Source organism: Periplaneta americana, chromosome 8, assembly GCF_040183065.1.
Source record: "Periplaneta americana isolate PAMFEO1 chromosome 8, P.americana_PAMFEO1_priV1, whole genome shotgun sequence".
In the NCBI taxonomy this organism is placed as follows: Eukaryota; Metazoa; Arthropoda; class Insecta; order Blattodea; family Blattidae; genus Periplaneta; species Periplaneta americana.
In genome coordinates this window covers 33,244,520-33,262,817 of record NC_091124.1, presented here as the reverse complement: position 1 = coordinate 33,262,817, position 18,298 = coordinate 33,244,520, and the positions used below count along the sequence as shown (strand labels likewise).

Genomic DNA, 18,298 nt, shown 5'->3' with positions numbered 1-18,298 from the left:
GTCTAGATAGGCGCCATCTTCTCGGCATCTGTAGACTGATCGCGAAATCGTAAGTTCTCGAAACTATGGTTTAGTAATAAATACAGGACGCGAGGAGAAGAGAGTTGTGTCAGTTTTTGGTCAGCAAGCAGTGTGTAGCAGTGAAGCCAGCTTTGAGACCGGAGTTCGACTTGAGTGTTTGTCCGCGACTCTGCGAGGGTCCAGGCGGGAGCAACGCAGTTGGAAGACTTGAGTTCGAGTGCAGTGGACTGTCCCCGGAAGGCCTGAGTTCGAGTGCAGTGGACTGTCTCTAGAAGGCTTGGGTTCGATATACTGTGAACTTGAGTGAATGAGCTAGAGGAACTAGTCAAGGCAACGAACTGAGAACTGACAGTTCTGTTTTGTAAATAGTGCTTTGTGAACATTAGTTAAGATTAACAGTACATTGTTGTTCTCAATAATCCGAGTGAATTGTCATTGTCGTCTGTGGAGTGCAATAACGAAATACGTGTTGCTGTGTGGAGTGGAAATCCCATTGTTAACTGGAGTGTTGAAACTCATTATAGAAAGTGATTATTGTTGAAACAATAAAGTTACATTATTGTTTGAATTTAAAAGTTACAATATTATGAATGTATTTCTCACATTGAGGCTCAGTGATGTGTTGATACTTTGTTCGATTATTTGGCACAATGGGGTTTTGAATACTGTGACATTAGGCCTACTGCAGCACGCAAAATACGAATTGCAATTAAGAAAACAAATGAATGATCAGAATCAAAAAAGTATCAAAGCCTACTTCAGGACATAAATTATGTAAGTATTTACTGTAAACAACAAATTTACTTTTGTTTTCCACAATCTTAAATAAATTGTAAGTGAATTTTAATCTTATGTGTAAAATAATATACACCTACTGTATGTATTACAGTAAATATTAAGTTAAATATAGATTTTAAAGTATTTGTTCACCAATTAGGCCTATATACTACTTGGTACATGCAAAATAATAAACTTCTGTATTATCTTTTTTTTTTAGTGTGTGTGTGAGTGTGTGTGTGTTTTTTTTTTTCACTTAAAGTGATTCGGGTTCCTCATACTGCAGATAGATGGCACAACTGTGATCCATTTTTCAAATTGTACACCACTTCGGCAGACCAAATTATGCATGATGTGTATCTGTGAAGAGTTATGTCGTGTACTAGGTGAGTGTAAGTGTACTTAACATGAAAATTTCTGACTCTGCCAGGAATCGAACCTGGGCCGGCTAGTCTGGAGGCAGACGCGCTACCACAGAGCTAACTCGGCGGACTCTCTTCCCAGTCATTAGTCCAGATCAGGGTTGCAGAACTGGGAAGAGAGGGGTGGAAACATGGGAAAGAGTTCGTTACCCCATCCACAAGGCCGGAGCCTTCAGTGATGTTTGTGTGATATTAGGTATACAGACTGTTCTATCTTTTCCTCTCCCCCTAAGGTACAATGACGCGAGAGTTAAAGGGAAGGGATGAATTACGTGTTCCGAGGTATGACGTGTGCTTCAATTGTAGCAGAGTTCTGCATCTCTGGTCCAGATAATCAAGAATATATTGTATTTGCATGTTTTATTCCTTTGTTGCAAATCATATGCTACCATTATATAACTGTGTTTCAAGTTATTAGCAACCAAGGGTGAAGATTTTATATAGGTACCGGTATTGCATTATATGCATATTTAAGGAGTTTGTACATATAATGTTAGTTTTCTTCTGTAGTATAATAATTCATTATTTGAAGCTCGCATAAATACCTTTCAAGTTTTGCCAAAGCATACGTATTTATGTGCTCATGTGATATTCTAGGATTGGTATGCTTGGCAGAGTAATCAATGCCTCCTTGCACCACCAAATGACCACGATCAACCCAATATTGTCGACTCAGGTTCTCTCCTTCATCTCTGTAGGATGATCTATCTCTCAAAGAGAAATCCTAAAAACAATAATAAAAACATTAAACACTTAAGCTGGTTAATTAATCTACCTTACAATATAAATTTCATTATTTCAATGATAAGAATTCAGTAGTATTTCTTTTATTTCTATGGTGAAATAATTAACTTCAATAAACAAGTACGCACCTACTTTATTAAGAGATTTGAGAATTTATGATAGTTGAATTCTGGAATGTTACAACATAATCCAGCTAATGTTTTGGAATACATATCATATGATGGGTACCTATGGAAAGCTGTATTTTACCTCTCGTGTCATAACATGTGAGGAATGTACTCATTACGCTTTATCTACCCTAAAACTCTGCGATGTAAGTTTTGAAGCATTCTGTATAGGCTAGTTTGCAAATCACCTATAAGAGTAGTAGGCCTACATTTGGTGTAAACCACCCATACCAGAATAAATTACTGGAATCTCTGCTGACTGAATACTCCTATCTGTTTCTTGGTCTTCCCTTGACTCTCTTTCCACGAAATGTTGCTTCCAGAGCTTTCTTTGGAAGCCTAACATTTTCCATCCTAACAATATGTCCAGCCTTAAATGTACTACAGTTTCCAGATATGGATCCTTATACAGCAATTTCGATTCCTCATTTCTCCTAATTCTCTATTAACCATTCTCATTAATGGGCCTATAAATTCTTCTCAAAATCTTCCTTTCAAATCTACCGATAATAATCTCAGCTGAATGTTTGGATTTAGTCCAAGCCTCACTCCCATACTCAGGTACAGATCTGATCATAGTTTTATGAAACATTATTTTGGTCTTTCTATGAACTGATCTAGATTTCATTTCGTTGACGAGGGTAAAATAACTTTTGATTTGCTAAATCAATCCTTCTTTGTACATCAGTCAGTTCGTCATTGTCTTGTGTTACAGAAATTCCCAGATATGTGAATTGGTATTTGTATATATGTACAAATTTGTTTTAACTTGCAACTAAATCTGAAACCACTGCTGAAGGCAATTTCAGATACAATAATCAAAATGACCACTACATAGACCTTCTATAACTACAAGATTTGACAATGTTGAGCTTTTTTTTTTCTGTCTGGAATAAACTGTTTGCCGCACTCAAACATTACACTGATATATTCCAGTTCTAACACCTGCATAGAATTGGAATATATCAGTCCCCTAACTGCCCATTGTGCAACTCAAACCAAGAAATGGATTCGGAACACCTCAAAATCTGTGCTTCATTGGCTGGTCATGATAATATCTTTGAAAAATATTGGAGTGCAAGAGGTCAAATGACTTTATTGTCAAACGCCTGGCATTAGAAAACAACAACATTACACAGAAATAATGGTAAACCATTCTATTGTGAGAAAATAGTTGTAAATTTTATAAATACACAATAAACTAGTTTTCCGCAATGCTGATAAATTGTAATGAGACTCCCTTTAAATTGAGCTCAGAATACTTGATAATCACTTACTGCACCACGTATACTCTTTATCGTTTCCAAAACCACATTCTCTGAATTCTTGCTAAGATACAGCGTCTGCATCTCTACTTTGTGCTGGCTAGGGCGGCTGCTGCAGCTGCTCCTACAAATAAGATTCATATATTTCATAAGTCTAAATTTCATATAGGGCCTACCGGTAAAACAAAATTATATAAATAAGCCTACAAAAATGATAGGGGGGGTGAGGATTTCGTCTCATGTTGAAACAGAACATGGTGTTACGTAACATGTAACATTTATAGGTACATTCAACTGACATTCATAAAAATTGTCAGCACATAAGACATAACTATTTCTAATATGAAAAAAAAAACTCACCCAGAATCAGTGTATTTTTGTTTAAATTTCAATATTAATTCTTCGTCGTCTGCAGTGGATCCTGAATTTTTGGATTTTCCTCCTTTAACGATTTTCTTTCCGCTCATATTTGGTTCAGGAAGTAGAATGTAGAGAATGGAAGATGTATATAAAATAAATGGAATACTAAGTTAATTCTAAATTCTGGAATAAGCTATTACAGTTTTTCTTAACTATGATGTAGTATAACATAACCACAATCCTCACAACAATTCACACGTCCCACGCTGCATTCGTACTTCATCTGTCTTCTGTCAGCGAAAGATGGCTTCAGGCTAGCCACTGTTCTTGTATTAAAATCTAATTCCGTAATCGCTTGCTATTCAATCAGACTACAAGTTTTTATGTAATAACGCACTATAATATAAATTACTCTAATTATGCTTAGTGATTTATACAGAAAACTTATGAGAACGCAAATTAATATAACACAATTCATAATAATGTTGGCTATCATGATTGTGTTGGGTCGTACTTGGAGACGACAGTGGAAAGGGAATGGTGACGGTTTGTTGTAATAACAAAACAGGTTCATAATGTGAATGATGTGTTGTCATTACCTCATCGGAGTGATGAGTGCATAGTTAGCATCACTATTATACGTAATTAACAATAGTTATATCAGTGTTAAACTGCATGATAATTAAAGTAATGCTACGAGAAATAGCACACAATAAATTAAACGTGGCAGTGCCATCACAGGACATGAGAATGAAAAGAAGATTATTACTTGTACTAATTGTTGCAATAGTGATAATATGGTTCACTAGTCTAAGGAACAGAGGTAAGGAAATGAACTGTCAAGTATGAATACTTAAACTATCTGACGTTTCTATAAATTCTTACCCTAAAATACGATTTATAACCTCAAATTGCCGGGAGGAGGTGCGAGAGGGAAACTTGAAATTACAACTTTTATGGACGATTTCATTATTAAGAATGCATTTAATAGGCCGTGTACACATCATGCAAAGAATGAAGGTCATTTGTAAAGCTAGTGTAAGTAATTTCTTAAATGTCATACACAAGGACACGCGATGACACTTCCAGTTGGGAACAGTCTAAGAACTGGAATCCAGTTTTACTTAATGAATGATGTTGCGCATCGCATTAAATTTAAGGCAATTCTTTAGAACTGCGCCACCAAAGGAAAGCCAACCACCACTTTCACAGCATCATTCCAGCATTATTCCAATGGGAAATTGGTGTCGCCGCTCAATTTGTATTTTGTTTAGGGTACGATGGCGCGACTAGAAATCAAGTAGGCCCTACGTAAATACATCAGACCATTTTTTGATAACACAAATGTAAATAAATGCCAAATTTAATAACTGCATTTCCTTTTGAATACTCCTTAATCCTCTACTGTGATAGGAGTGGTATCATCTGCATATACGAGGGTCATTTCATAAGTCATAGCAACTATGTTATATCTTCCGAATAACCGAAAATGTGGTTAGTTCAGTTTATACATTTGAAAACCTGTTGTACATTATACAGATGCCATCGCCAGATTGCGTCTGTGTGCAGTGATGGCAAGTTGACAGCACACGAAAAAGTTAGTGTGCTAAGGGCTGTGCTCCAAGATGGATGTAAGTAAAGTTGAACAATGGTCATACGTGAAAATTTCAGTTATTCATGTTAGAAATGCTCGTCAGTGTCATTCTGAGCTACGAGAAGCATTGGGTGATAGTGCAATGAAACATTCTCCCTACTCGCCTGATCTCAGTCCATGCTACTATGATCTCATTCTGCAATTGAAGCCGCTGCGTAGGAAGCAGTTTGCAAACAGGGAGAACATCTTAATAGCATTTCGATGAGCGATGGTACACGTAGACAAATCGCACACAACCAATGGTATCCGGCGCCTTCATCATCGTTGACAAAGATGTGTAGAAGCCTTGGGGTATTATTTTGAAGGATGTTAACTATGAGTAATGTACCGTACTTTGTTTCCTTCTGTGCATAATAAAACAATGATTTCTATTTACGCATCTTTCAATTTCCCTTACTCATTGCCTCCTGTACCCAGACCCAATTTGGTACTAGCATTGCAAAGCACATTCCAGTGACCTTCAATCGCATGTAATGAATTTCTATTCCTGCAGCTTTATTGGCTGATATAATACAGTTGCGATGACTTATTAAATGACCCTCATAGTACCAGCTTCCATAGTAAACAGCTAGGTAAGTTATTTATATATACATGAGGAAAATGAAAGACCCTTGCACAGAACCTTGTGGAATGCATCATATTCCTAAATGACCCTATATTCTAAGCGTCATCTCCTGGCATACAAAGCCTATGCTTACTGTTTCTATCATGAAGTTCCTCCTATGCACGTGGTTTTTAAAGGCACAATATCCTGTCAGTTACTTACTCTGAATGCTGAGGAGATTTGTTTCATACTACTAAAAATAGGACTTCATTTTAATTGAAGACATATTAAATACCTTTCATTAATAAGGTAAAATAAAAAGACTGTAGGAATAAATAGATTTCGTGCTGTCATAGAAAAGTTCTATAATACTATGTCTACATATTGTGAAATTACAGACCAATAGGCAAAAGAGATGTCGCAAGATCTTAATCTTGGAAGTAAGGAACAGTAGTCTAATGCATGAGGGCTGATTATGTTTGTTGGTTTGATATTAAATGACTTATTATACTGCTTTTCTGTTTCAGGAAAAATAGGGTTGTCAGAAGGATTGTCTCCAGAATTAGAAATTGCAGCTCTTAAACAAAGTGTGAGTTACATTTCTAGCTCTACATCACTTGTCATTTTAAATACAGCTTTGGCGAAGTTACTTTTTTGTTAATTTCAATAATAATTCTGTGTTATTTATATTGCAACATTAACTATCACTGCAACGTGACATGTTCTCGAGTTTCAGAAGCACAAGATATATAGGTCTAAAAATGAACTAAAGAAAGTAATAATTCAGACATGATTACTAATAGATAATGACAACATAATATACAGGGTGTTTTAGCAGGAATTGTGAATATTTTAGGAGGTAATAATAAACATGTGTCCAATTTTCAATGGGTGTGGATATACAGCTGTTTGAATGTTTCATATAAAATGCCTTACTGAAGGTATGAAGGCGAGGCATCTATTGATTGTTTAAATGATATTGTTCAAATACCTGGGAGCAACAGTAACAAATGTAAATGATACTCGGGAGGAAATTAAACACAGAATAAATATGGGAAATGCGTGTTATTATTCGATTGAGAAGTTTTTATCATCCAGTCTGCTGTCAAAAAATCTGAAAGTTAGAATTTATAAAACAGTTATATTACCAGTTATTCTTTATGATTGTGAAACTTGAACTCTCACTTTGAGAGAGGAACATAGGTTAAGGGTGTCTGAGAATAAGGTGCTTAGGAAAATATTTGGGGCTAAGAGGGATGAAGTTACAGGAGAATGGAGAAAGTTACACAACACAACTGTACGCATTGTATTCTTCACCTGACATAATTAGGAACATTAAATCCAGACGTTTGAGATGGGCAGGGCATGTAGCATGTATGGGCGAATCCAGAAATGTATATAGAGTGTTAGTTGTGAGGCCAGAGGGAAAAATACCTTTGAGGATGCCGAGACGTAGATGGGTAAATAATATTAAAATGGATTTGAGGGAGGTGGGATATGATGATAGAGACTGGATTAATCTTATTCAGGATAAGGGACCAATGGCGGGCTTATATGAGGGCAGCAATGAATCTCCGGGTTCCTTAAAAGCCCATAAGTAAGTAAGTAATATAATATAAATACTACAGCATTATATTAATTATATAAAAATAATTTTTATTAATACATATGTTAAAATATGTTTTTAAAAATAGTATACCCCAGTTGACGTTTTTGAAATCCTGTTTAAATTTTGAAGTCTTTCATTCTTATTTCCAAAAAATACAGGAAAACCTGGAGCGATAGAGAAAATCTGAATACAGGCTCGGATTGAACGACCTTCAATACCTGAAAGCAGTCATATAAGTTAGAGTATCGCATTACATTTTTTTTAAATCATGAACTTTGCCAATTTTGACATTTTTTTCATTTTTCTTTTCAAAGTTACAGAAAAACCTGACGTGATACAGAAAATATGAATACAGATTCGTATTCAGGGCACTTCAGTTAACTAGAATCGGTAATTTTTTTTTAGCAGAAAACTTTTTTTGAAATGCATTTCAGTGTAATTTGCAACAGTTCAAAGTAATGCTTAAAAAATTCCACCACTAACTTCAATGCACTTTTCAACTCTCTTGACAATAGCGATGTTGATGATTTGTAAAGTTTTCAATCAGCCAATAAGTCATTTGTCTCTCCTTGATACCTTTTGTAAAGCATTTTACATGTAGGCTCGTAATATTCAGACAGCTGTATCTCCATAACCATTGAAAATTGGATACAAGTTTATATATGAACTGATTTAGGCCTGCTCAGAATAGTCCACGCTGCCACCTCCTAAAATCTTTATTAGGCTTAGTCCTCATGAAACACCCGGTATATAGGCTACTCTTCTTAATTAGGAATTTATTTTATGTATGACTCCAGAAAATACATCATGAAGATGCAAAATTTGATTTTATTATTTTATTAAGCCATTTGCCTGTTTTGCTGTGTTTGTACCTCTATTTTCTTTTAGTGCCTGTATTTATGATTTTTTTTTACACATAGAATTGAATTGTCCTTAATAATACTGTATGAGTTTATTATTAATGTTAATGGTGTTATATTTTTTTTATTATGGCGATCTTGTTGAAGACAATGATGACGATGATCTGGGATAAACAGTCTATAGCACAGTCGTCATGACAACTGAAAGATTCAATCTAATGCGTGAGTTTTTTCTTCAATTTCTTAAAAAAAAAAAAAAATAGACTGCTTCCTGGAGCATTTTGGAGTTTGTCTACTCCTAATGATAATGATGATGACAATGATAATATGAGTAACAATGGCGAGAACAAAGACAGTGACAGTGGTGATGATGATGATTCAATCATTCATTTATAGTGTTCTGCCCTAGGATAGGTCTTTTACTGCAAACCCAGCATTCTCCAGTCTTTTCTGTTTTCTGCTTCTTCTTTGCCTCCTCATATGATCCATAGGCTATATCTTAATGTCGTCTATCATCTGATATCTTTTTCTACCCCGAACTCTTCTCCCGTTCACCATTCCTTCCAGTGCATCCTTCAGAAGGCAGTTTCTTCTCAACCAGTGACCCAGCCAATTCCTTCTCCTCTTTCTGATCAGTTTCAGCATCATTCTTTCTATCACATCTTCGTTTCTTATTCTGTTTGTCCACTTCACACACTCTATCCTTCTCCATATCCACATTTCAAATGCTTGTAGTCACTTCTCTTCACTTCGTCGTAATATCCATGTTTCTGCCCCATACAATGCCACACTCCACACAAAGCACTTCACTAGTCTCTTCCTTAGTTCTTTTTCCAGAGATCCGCAGATGTTCCTTTTCCTATTAAAAGCTTCCTTGGCCATTGTTATCCTCCTTTTCACTTCTTGGCAGCAGCTCATATACACCTCAAGTATTTGAAGCTGTCCACTTGCTCTACTTCCTCATTTAGAATTCGCAAGTTTACCTTCTTTACTTTTTCCTATGACCATGCTATTCGTCTTGTTGGCATTTATATACTTTATTCTTCCTCCTACTATCACTTCTCCATGTTCTGATGATGATGTCAATGACAGTAAATAATGATAACAAGGACATGATGATGGGGGTGGTGGTGATGTTGATGATGGTATATTATGCTTAAGTAGACATTTTGATCAGTTAGAATGTGTTTTTAAGTGGAGATGTAAGAATGATGTATTTAAATCACTTTGACTGATTTATCTAACCATCTTTTGTGTAATTGTTTTCTTTCAGTTAGCAAAATTGTCTGCAGAATGCAGATCTCTGAGGTCAGCAAGATTTACATCTCAGTTACCTGTGATCTACGCAATTACGCCAACATATGCCAGGCCAGTTCAGAAAGCAGACTTGACACGGTAATAAAAAGATACAGTAGTACTTATTTTGAAAATTTCCGGCATTTGCTTGGATGAGATATAAAAGAGGCAATTTGTTGGGACTGGTTTGTAAACTAAGAATAGTACTGATTAAGCCAAATATGTGATGAACCAACTTAATAACTTTGTTATATTTCAAAACCAAGCTCTCAGACTCATTACTGGTGGAATCAAAACAACTCCAATAGATTCTATGAGATTCCTCACTAATATTAACAGCATCAAAATGACAATAGAAGAAAAAGCACTGATTCAATATGAAAAACTTATCAGATTACCAGGAAACAATTGGCATTCATACAGTGCTCTCTGTAGATTGAAAACTCAAAAAAGTTTCATATCCATGGTTCAAGAATTAAAACAGAAAATCAATATCCCGAATTTAAAAGAAAACTTACAAATTAAACCAAACCCTTTAACTCTATTAAATATAGAATATAATCTAAATTTAACGGAAGAAATACTGAAATCAGAAGTAAACACTGAAATACTAAAACAATTGTCTTTAGAGACAATTAATATTAGGTACCCTCCACAAAACTGGCTTCCTTTATACACCGATGGATTCTTGATCTCCAGAGAACAAGGTGCCGGTGCAGGTGTTACGTGCTGTCTCTTCTCACTTTATAGATCTCTTGGGGATGGAACAACAAGTTTTGATGGAGAAATCATTGCAATAAGTGAAAGTCTCAGGAATCTTCTATGCCACATCAATAAATTTAAAAATGCAGTTATATTGTCAGACTCCAAAGCAGCTAGTCTATCAATCGTCTCTAAACACACACCTTCATCTCAAACAACAGAAATAACTAAAATGCTCTCTCAATTAATATCACTCAATAAAAGAATTGTATTCCAATGATACCATCCCATTGTGGAATCCTGGGAAACGAGAATGCGGATGCTTTAGCAAAGAAGGGCAGCACTGCTACTTACAGACCTGTTACTAAATCTACCTATTACTCTGTGAAGAGATTTATTAAATCTACATACTTAGACTTCAACAAACAAAATTTGACAACACAATCACAAGGGAAAAATGGAACTCTCTGCATCAAAATCCACAGTTAGGCCGTGTCTCAAAGTTCAAGTCCATACTACACACTAGTGACTAGCAACTAGGTGACTTGTAAACTACACACTAGGGAGCTTTGGAAATGTATGCTTGAAACATGGCCTTCTTCATAGACTATTTTTCTAAAAACCATGACATCATGGTGCAGCACTGAATTAAGAAGACAGTGTCCTAATGCAGTTTTATTACGAATTATGTGGAAAAGATGAGTGCTTAATATATTACAATAATGTTTAAAACATTGTACACAAGGTACTAACAATGTCAGTGTTCAAAGTTAACGTGTTATTCTACATTACATTTACATTATTTCACTTCCAAAGCATTTTCAGATTTCATAACCCCAATTGCTGATGAGGTATCCATGTTTGTTTAGTGAACAAGTCAACAATCAAGCAAGCATTTTCGTTTACTAGCTACTACGGACTTGACTGGTATGCACTATGTAGCTTTGGATCATAACTTCTGACGTCACATCCGGCTATTTAGTCATCAATCTAGTTCACTTCAGCTGAAAATGTAGCTTTGAGACACGGCCTTAATTCCCGATTTACCACGAAAATCGTCTGTAGCTGCATTTAGATTGGCAACAGGCCATGATTGTTTGGCCAAACACCTACATAGAATTGGAATATATCAGTCCCCTAACTGCCCATTGTGCAACTCAAACCAAGAAATGGATTCGGAACACCTCAAAATCTGTGCTTCAGTGGCTGGTCATGATAATAACTTTGAAAAATATTGGAGTGCAAGAGGTCAAATGACTTTGTCAAACGCCTGGCACTAGAAAACAACTACTACTTTGTTATATTTCCTTAATATTTACTTTAATTATTCATTGTTTGTGTTATTAATTTAGGTAATGTATTTTATTTTTATAAAAAATATCTCGTGTTGGCAAACAAGTTATAGTGGCAGTCTCAATTTTTCCCTATCCTTCCATATTTGAATTATTCCATTTTCTTTTTCTCTTCTTTCGATGTCCCTCTTTACTTGGTCCATTCATCTGCTTCTTGGTCTCTTTCCTCTTTTTTATTGATGCCAGCACTTTCCTGGATATTATGTCATTCATCATCCATCCTTTTCACTCCACCAAACCATCTCAATCATTGTTCTTTTAAAGATATCTGTAAATTTTCAACTTATACTTCTCTAATTTTTTTCATGTTTATTTGATCCATGCTTGTCTTACCCACAATACCTCTTAGAAATCTCATTTCTGCAGTCTGAAGTCTACTGATTTGTCTTTTTGTAAATGTCCATGTCTCAGTCCTGCATGTGAAATACTTTAGACAAATATAGATTTATTTATGGATTTGTGAGACAAAATAAAAGATGATTGTTGAAAAACACTAACATTTCTCTTTACAGATTATCACACACTTTCATGCTGGTTCCTAATCTACATTGGATCATAGTTGAAGATGCTGATGGTCCCTCATCTATAGTAGCTAACATCTTGAAACAATCTGGTATTACACATACACATCTGTCGGCAGCTACGCCTAAAGAATGGAAACTTAACGAAAAGGTTAGCTCATGTCGTTTATGTGGATCTAATAATTTTTAAATGAAAAGTGTGCATTATGGCTATAATGTCAGCACCAGAACGTAGTCCTAGCAAGTCAACAAGGTGGACTAGTAGGGAACTACAGGTGCCATAATCCATAGTATATTGTATCTTATAGAAGTGTATTAATACCCTCCCAGACCATATAGGATAAAATAACTCACCAGTGTCACTGTGGACTCCACGATTGCCAGACTTAAACTGCGATTTCTTTCTGTGAGGATATACTAAGGACTTCATGTCTGTCACCTCCATGCCTCAGAACCTGAACGACCTGAGACGACGCATCACAAAAGCAGTGGAGTCAATGAGAACATGCTGGCATGAGTCTGGATAAAACTGGACTACCATCTCGACATCTGTTGTGTCACCAACGGGTCTCAAATCGAGCTTTTGTAGTGTACAATAAAACGTGTCTTTTCTTGTTAATACAGATGTGTTCAGTTGCTTCAGTTATGAATAAATCAAGTTTACTTTTGCACCATCCTTTTGAATCGTGTATTTTATCGTGTAAGGTTCTGCCATGACATTTTTTATTGCTCTAAATTGTTAATATTCTTCCCAAAAGCATGTCTCCATTTCTTACACAGGATCCACTAAAACACACTGTATTTTTGCAGTACACAGTAAAACCCAGTAAACCTTTAATGATAAAAAATAACCTTATTTCTACTAGGAAGGGATGTGGAAGAAGCCAAGAGGTGTTCAGCAGCGTAATACAGCGCTGCAGTGGATTAGAAATAATCTGAAACCTGATGTAGATAAAGGAGTAATCTACTTTGCAGATGATGACAACACATATAGCTTGGAGTTATTTGAAGAGGTACGTTTGACTTCATTATACATAGCATTCATTTCAAAACTTCCCAGTCTAAATAATTTAAATTCAATTTAATTAAACAAAAAACACGTCAATTTAGATATTGAGGGAGAAGTTTAAAACCAATCTTAATTGCATATTAGTTTTCACCCTCTTACCCCCAGTTGCCCCCACTTTGAAATTTCAAATGTCACCCTTATCTAATGATACTTAAATTTGAAAGAGTATTCAATTGTTTATACACCTCATTCATTTGTTTTCGCATCTTTTCTTTTCTATCGTCGCCTGGCAACATGGATTGTTGTTATTGTTGATTAGAGCTGAAGAGAATAAAGCTACAAAGACTACTGAATATTTCATGTGATAGTTGTGTTTGTGTGTTAAATTATTTTAAAATAGTGTATACCCTTCAAGAGAGAACAGAAATCATCCTTATTGACTATATTTAGGAAATTACACAAAATAAACTGTGTTGATTGTAGGATGAAAACAGCAGCTTATTTTGTGTAATTTCCTAAATTTGTTGACACACTCCACAGCCATAAGTAGGTCAAAATACTTTTCAATATTGTATTTTATATATATATATATATATTATATATGTATGTATGTATATATATGTGTGTGTTTATTAAAAATTAAATTATGGTTTATTTAACGACACTCGCAACTGCCAAGGTTATATCAATTCGTCCCGCAGGAGTTCTTTTACATGCCAGTAAATCTACTTACATGAGCCTGTCGCATTTAAGCACATTTAAATACCATCGACCTGGGCCGGGATCGAACCTGCAACCTCGAGCACTATACCGACTACGCTACCCAGGCTGACGTGTGTGTGTGTGTGCGTGTTTTTTTGTTTTTGTTTATATATATATAATCACATATTATTAAATGAACATGCAGGACAAGTGAGCAAGGTAAAATTTTCTGGTTTGAAGTTTGAAATGCAATATATCAGGCAGCGTTGATAGCTGAGATTTCCTAGAAATAATCTTAAATTCTTCAAGAATATGTGTTGTAAATTTGAGTACAGTATTATAGCTTGAAAGATAGTTTAACTATGAAGCTCGAAATTTCTCTTGTGAATATTTTACTAAATTGACTTAATTGCTGGTAATTGATTCTATATAGTCTTCATATACTATTTCAGATGTTATTAACTGCCATTTCAGTTATACGTTTTTCTCACTTAATACTTTTTTCCCCTTCAAACCCCCATAAAAACGTATAAATGACATAATTGAGAACTGTTGCAATCTGACGAGAAGCATTGAAATGAAAAACTTGTAGCTCTACTACACTGAAATATATGGCAAATTTTATGTTTAGTATTTCTTTTGCTCCCATGTACAACACAGAAGTTTATTGCATTATTTCAGACATTCTGTATGTAACATGTCTGCAGTTCATGGTAAGTGATATTTATGTTTTTTTTTTTTTCTCTCTTTTTCTTCAGATGCGAGACACACAAATCGTAAGTGTGTGGCCAGTTGGTCTCGCAGGAGGTCTGTTGGTCGAGAAACCAATATTGGATCCCAAGACAGGTCATGTGAACGGTTGGAATAGTGTGTGGCGTCCAGAGAGACCATTTCCCGTGGACATGGCTGGCTTTGCAATAAACCTGTCGCACTTCCTAAAGCATCCAGAAGCCAAGTTCTCCTTCAATGTGCAGAGTGGCTATCAGGAATCAGAGATTCTCCGCCATCTTACAACAACAGAACAGTTGGAACCTAAGGCTAACAATTGCACAAAGGTTAGTTTTAGTCCAGTGAAACCAACCAACATTTATTATTATTATTATTATTATTATTATTATTATTATTATATTATTTAATTAATTAATTAATTAATTTTTTTATTGTAATTTTTTTTACATGTTCAGTTACTATTATTGTGAAGGTAAGAATTCAGAAATAAAATTACTGTGTTACAGAAATTGTGAACTTGAGTGTGTAAGTTCTTTTCTATTCAGTTGAATTTCAGAGGATGATTTCTTTAGGTTTATATGCAATTGTTATTATTTGTTACACAAGTATGGTCAATTTAGTCACTGTCACTATTTACCACAATAATCACACTTCGTCACCCCACACCACTCAAACTGTTATTATCTCGAGTGTGTGCTTTCCGATTTCAAACATGTTTACGGTTATTGTTGCCTTACCAATAGAGGTGTCTTATACGAAGTTTTACAGTTAGATGGCAGAAGCGTTCCATGTGGCACAGGGCTATATTATGTCACATGCTACTGTTCATTACATTCTCCCGCTTGTTGGTTTTCTGTGCGTGTCAATATTATATTTATTATTATTTTGTATAACCTGGTATAATTTAATAGAATTCAGTATTTTCTTACCTCATAATTTAATTTAATTTAATTTACAATAAATAATAGCGTAAACTTGTATAATACTGAGGTATTCCCCTGAAGAGATGGATGGGGATATAGAATATAGATACGAGTAAATTGAATGTTCATGAACCTATACGAGAACTTTGAGAACGAGGTGTACAAATAAAAAAAAAAGGATCTTTGTCGAAGGTGAATATTGCGTCTTTAATTACAGCCATCAATATATTACTTTATAAGGGAGGGAATATGGGGCTTGAATTCCTATTACTTTTTTTCTCTAATTGCAGAAAGAACAAACGCAATTTTTAATAGGATGATACAATATGATCATAGTAGTATCACGATTATTCATGCATTTTGTAGGTTAAGGACATGCGGTTTTGAATACTATGTATGATGATTTTGAAAATTTGAAGTTAAAACATGGTTTCCATAAGTTACATAGACTATATTATTTGTAAGACTATATATATTTTTTTTTTCACTACGGATCGTCCTAAATAATAAACATCCCAGTTCATCAAGAGTTTACTGTAGGCCAAGTATCGTTCCATTGTGAAATGCAGTCGTAAAATTCGGGGACTCCTACAAGTACTGCATACAGTCTAAACTAACATAGCTTGCTGTCGAGATTGCATACGTTTTTATTAAAATTTTTTTCTTTGCCCTCTTCCAAAATGAAACTGTAGCCAGCAATTTCTTATTTGAAGTAGTTCTTTTTGTTTAATAGGCGCAATTTAATTAGTTATATTTTTTTAAGGTTGAAAGCATATATTCAGAATCTTTCGGGATCTAATTGAAGGCAAAAAGCTCTCCCTGGTTTTTACATATAGGAACACAACAAAAATTTGGCATTTTGAGTTGTTTTTAAGAGTATTTAACATACTAATACAACGTAAGTCCTCAATGTTTATATATTGGAAAACAAATGCACACGCAAAGCGCATCTCTCAAAGTACACGCATGCTATCTGTTGGTGCTAGTTCAGGATATCACTATTCTAAGAAAGGTACTCAAAGTTTCAGAAGTACAGGCATACTCAATATGTAGTTAAAGCTCTGTATGTGTGATTGGGCTGTTGACAACATCACACGTGACTGCTTAAGTGTTAATGGAAATCACATTGATCATCTGGTATGATGTTGATGAACAAGTACTTATATTTCAGAAGATTTAAATTTTAGGACCCGTGTTTATTAAGTTAGACTTGGTTTCCTTGTTTTGATAAACACTACACCTCTCAAAATATTGAATGTTTTTTTAAAAGCTCTATATTTTACTGTTTTCTTCTACTTTGTCTTTTTGTTCTTCCTCCTACACTTTCCTCCTCTCTCTGCTCCCCTCTTTTTCTCTCCTACTATCTCCTCTTATTAGTTTCTTTTTCTTCCTCCTCTTTTGCTCCTCTTCTTCAGCTGTTTATGCATTTAAATTTTGTGTTCATTGGTTTACACTTCTGAGGAATATGAAACATTATTACATATTTATGAGTAACAAGAACTATGGTTCTGTGTTTGGTTTAATGTGAAGCCAATACAGAACCAATACAGTCCAAACTCACTGTCGAGAATCTAATCTAAAATTAATAAGTTTATTTTTTGACAGATTTATGTGTGGCACACAAGAACGGAAAGTGCTCGCCTGCAATCTGAAAAGAATCTGAACAAGAAAGGCTTGAGGTCAGATGCAGGAATGGAGGTATAAATCACATTCGTCGTACAATGCAGATTGCATTTGCTCAAGCTGGTGAACATTCCATGTACGAGGGAAAATGAACGTGATGGTGGAATTTCAATGTAATTCATTCCAGAAGCTTATGGAAATCTTTGAATGGAGCTCTTTTATCACAGTTACTGGTGTGACATTTTGTGAAAGCAGTGAGAAGGAAGTATTGGTAGTCTCTGACTTCAACAGGTGCTCTAAAAAGTAGAAATTCATTCCTGTGAATGCATCGAGAGTCACTAGCATCTGTTACATGTGATATTTGTTCTTGATATCTTCCATTTTTTTACAAGGAAAAGAGTGCTAAAAAGGTTGTGTGTCAAGATGCGCAATATTTAAATTATCACAAAAAGTACTTTTGTTTTATTTTTGTGTATCGGATTCATTTGTGAGGTATTATTTTGTATCATTATGTACTCGTATAAAGAACAATTTTATGATACAGTGCAATCTCGATCATCCGTTTTTAATGGACGGGACATAGTGAACAGTTAATAAAAAACGAATAATCCATATGATCGATTATCGATTTTAATGCACTTAAATCTATCTCGCGCAATTTAATATGCTTTAAAAAGTCGATTTCTTTTTCTGCATACTTTCTCGCAACTAATTTACTTTTTAAATCCATTCTAAGTTTTCTGATTACTAACAAATATTCGAGAAAGGCAGTGCAACGTGAAATTATGATAATCCAAAGGGAGTGAAGGTATTTATTTAAACTTGACATAGAAACGAAGGAAAGTTATGCATTCAGCGAAGTTCACTGATCGTGGTAGCACAATTCAAAAGGTAGAAAAGAATAATGTAAGCCATTTATGTACAGCACTTAAAAACATGCTCTTTTTTTGGTGACAGATAATCCACAGAATAGTTAATCAAGGGACGGATAATCGAGGTTTTGCTGTATACAAAATGA

The 18,298-nt window shown here is 34.9% G+C and overlaps 2 protein-coding genes across 2 annotated transcripts in view; one reads left to right on the top strand and one right to left on the bottom strand.

Annotated features, from left to right (window-relative positions):
• LOC138704639 (putative ATP-dependent RNA helicase DHX57) overlaps positions 1-4,002 on the bottom strand; it is a 40,790-nt gene extending 36,788 nt beyond the window's left edge. The window contains exons 1-3 of the mRNA XM_069832726.1: positions 3,757-4,002; positions 3,409-3,520; positions 1,766-1,944 (exon numbers count right to left, since the gene is read on the bottom strand). Of these exons, the coding sequence (XP_069688827.1) occupies positions 1,766-1,944; positions 3,409-3,520; positions 3,757-3,863 (398 nt within the window). The 5' untranslated portion in view covers positions 3,864-4,002. The remainder of the gene's footprint in view (positions 1-1,765; positions 1,945-3,408; positions 3,521-3,756) is intronic.
• Positions 4,003-4,285: 283 nt separating this feature from the next.
• GlcAT-I (Glucuronyltransferase I) lies at positions 4,286-18,022 on the top strand. The gene is made up of 7 exons (XM_069832727.1): positions 4,286-4,579; positions 6,482-6,543; positions 9,697-9,818; positions 12,286-12,445; positions 13,161-13,307; positions 14,764-15,060; positions 17,263-18,022. Exons 1-7 carry the CDS (start codon positions 4,432-4,434, stop codon positions 17,359-17,361), a joined length of 1,035 nt encoding a protein of 344 aa, XP_069688828.1. The 5' UTR covers positions 4,286-4,431; the 3' UTR covers positions 17,362-18,022.
• Positions 18,023-18,298: the final 276 nt, after the last annotated feature.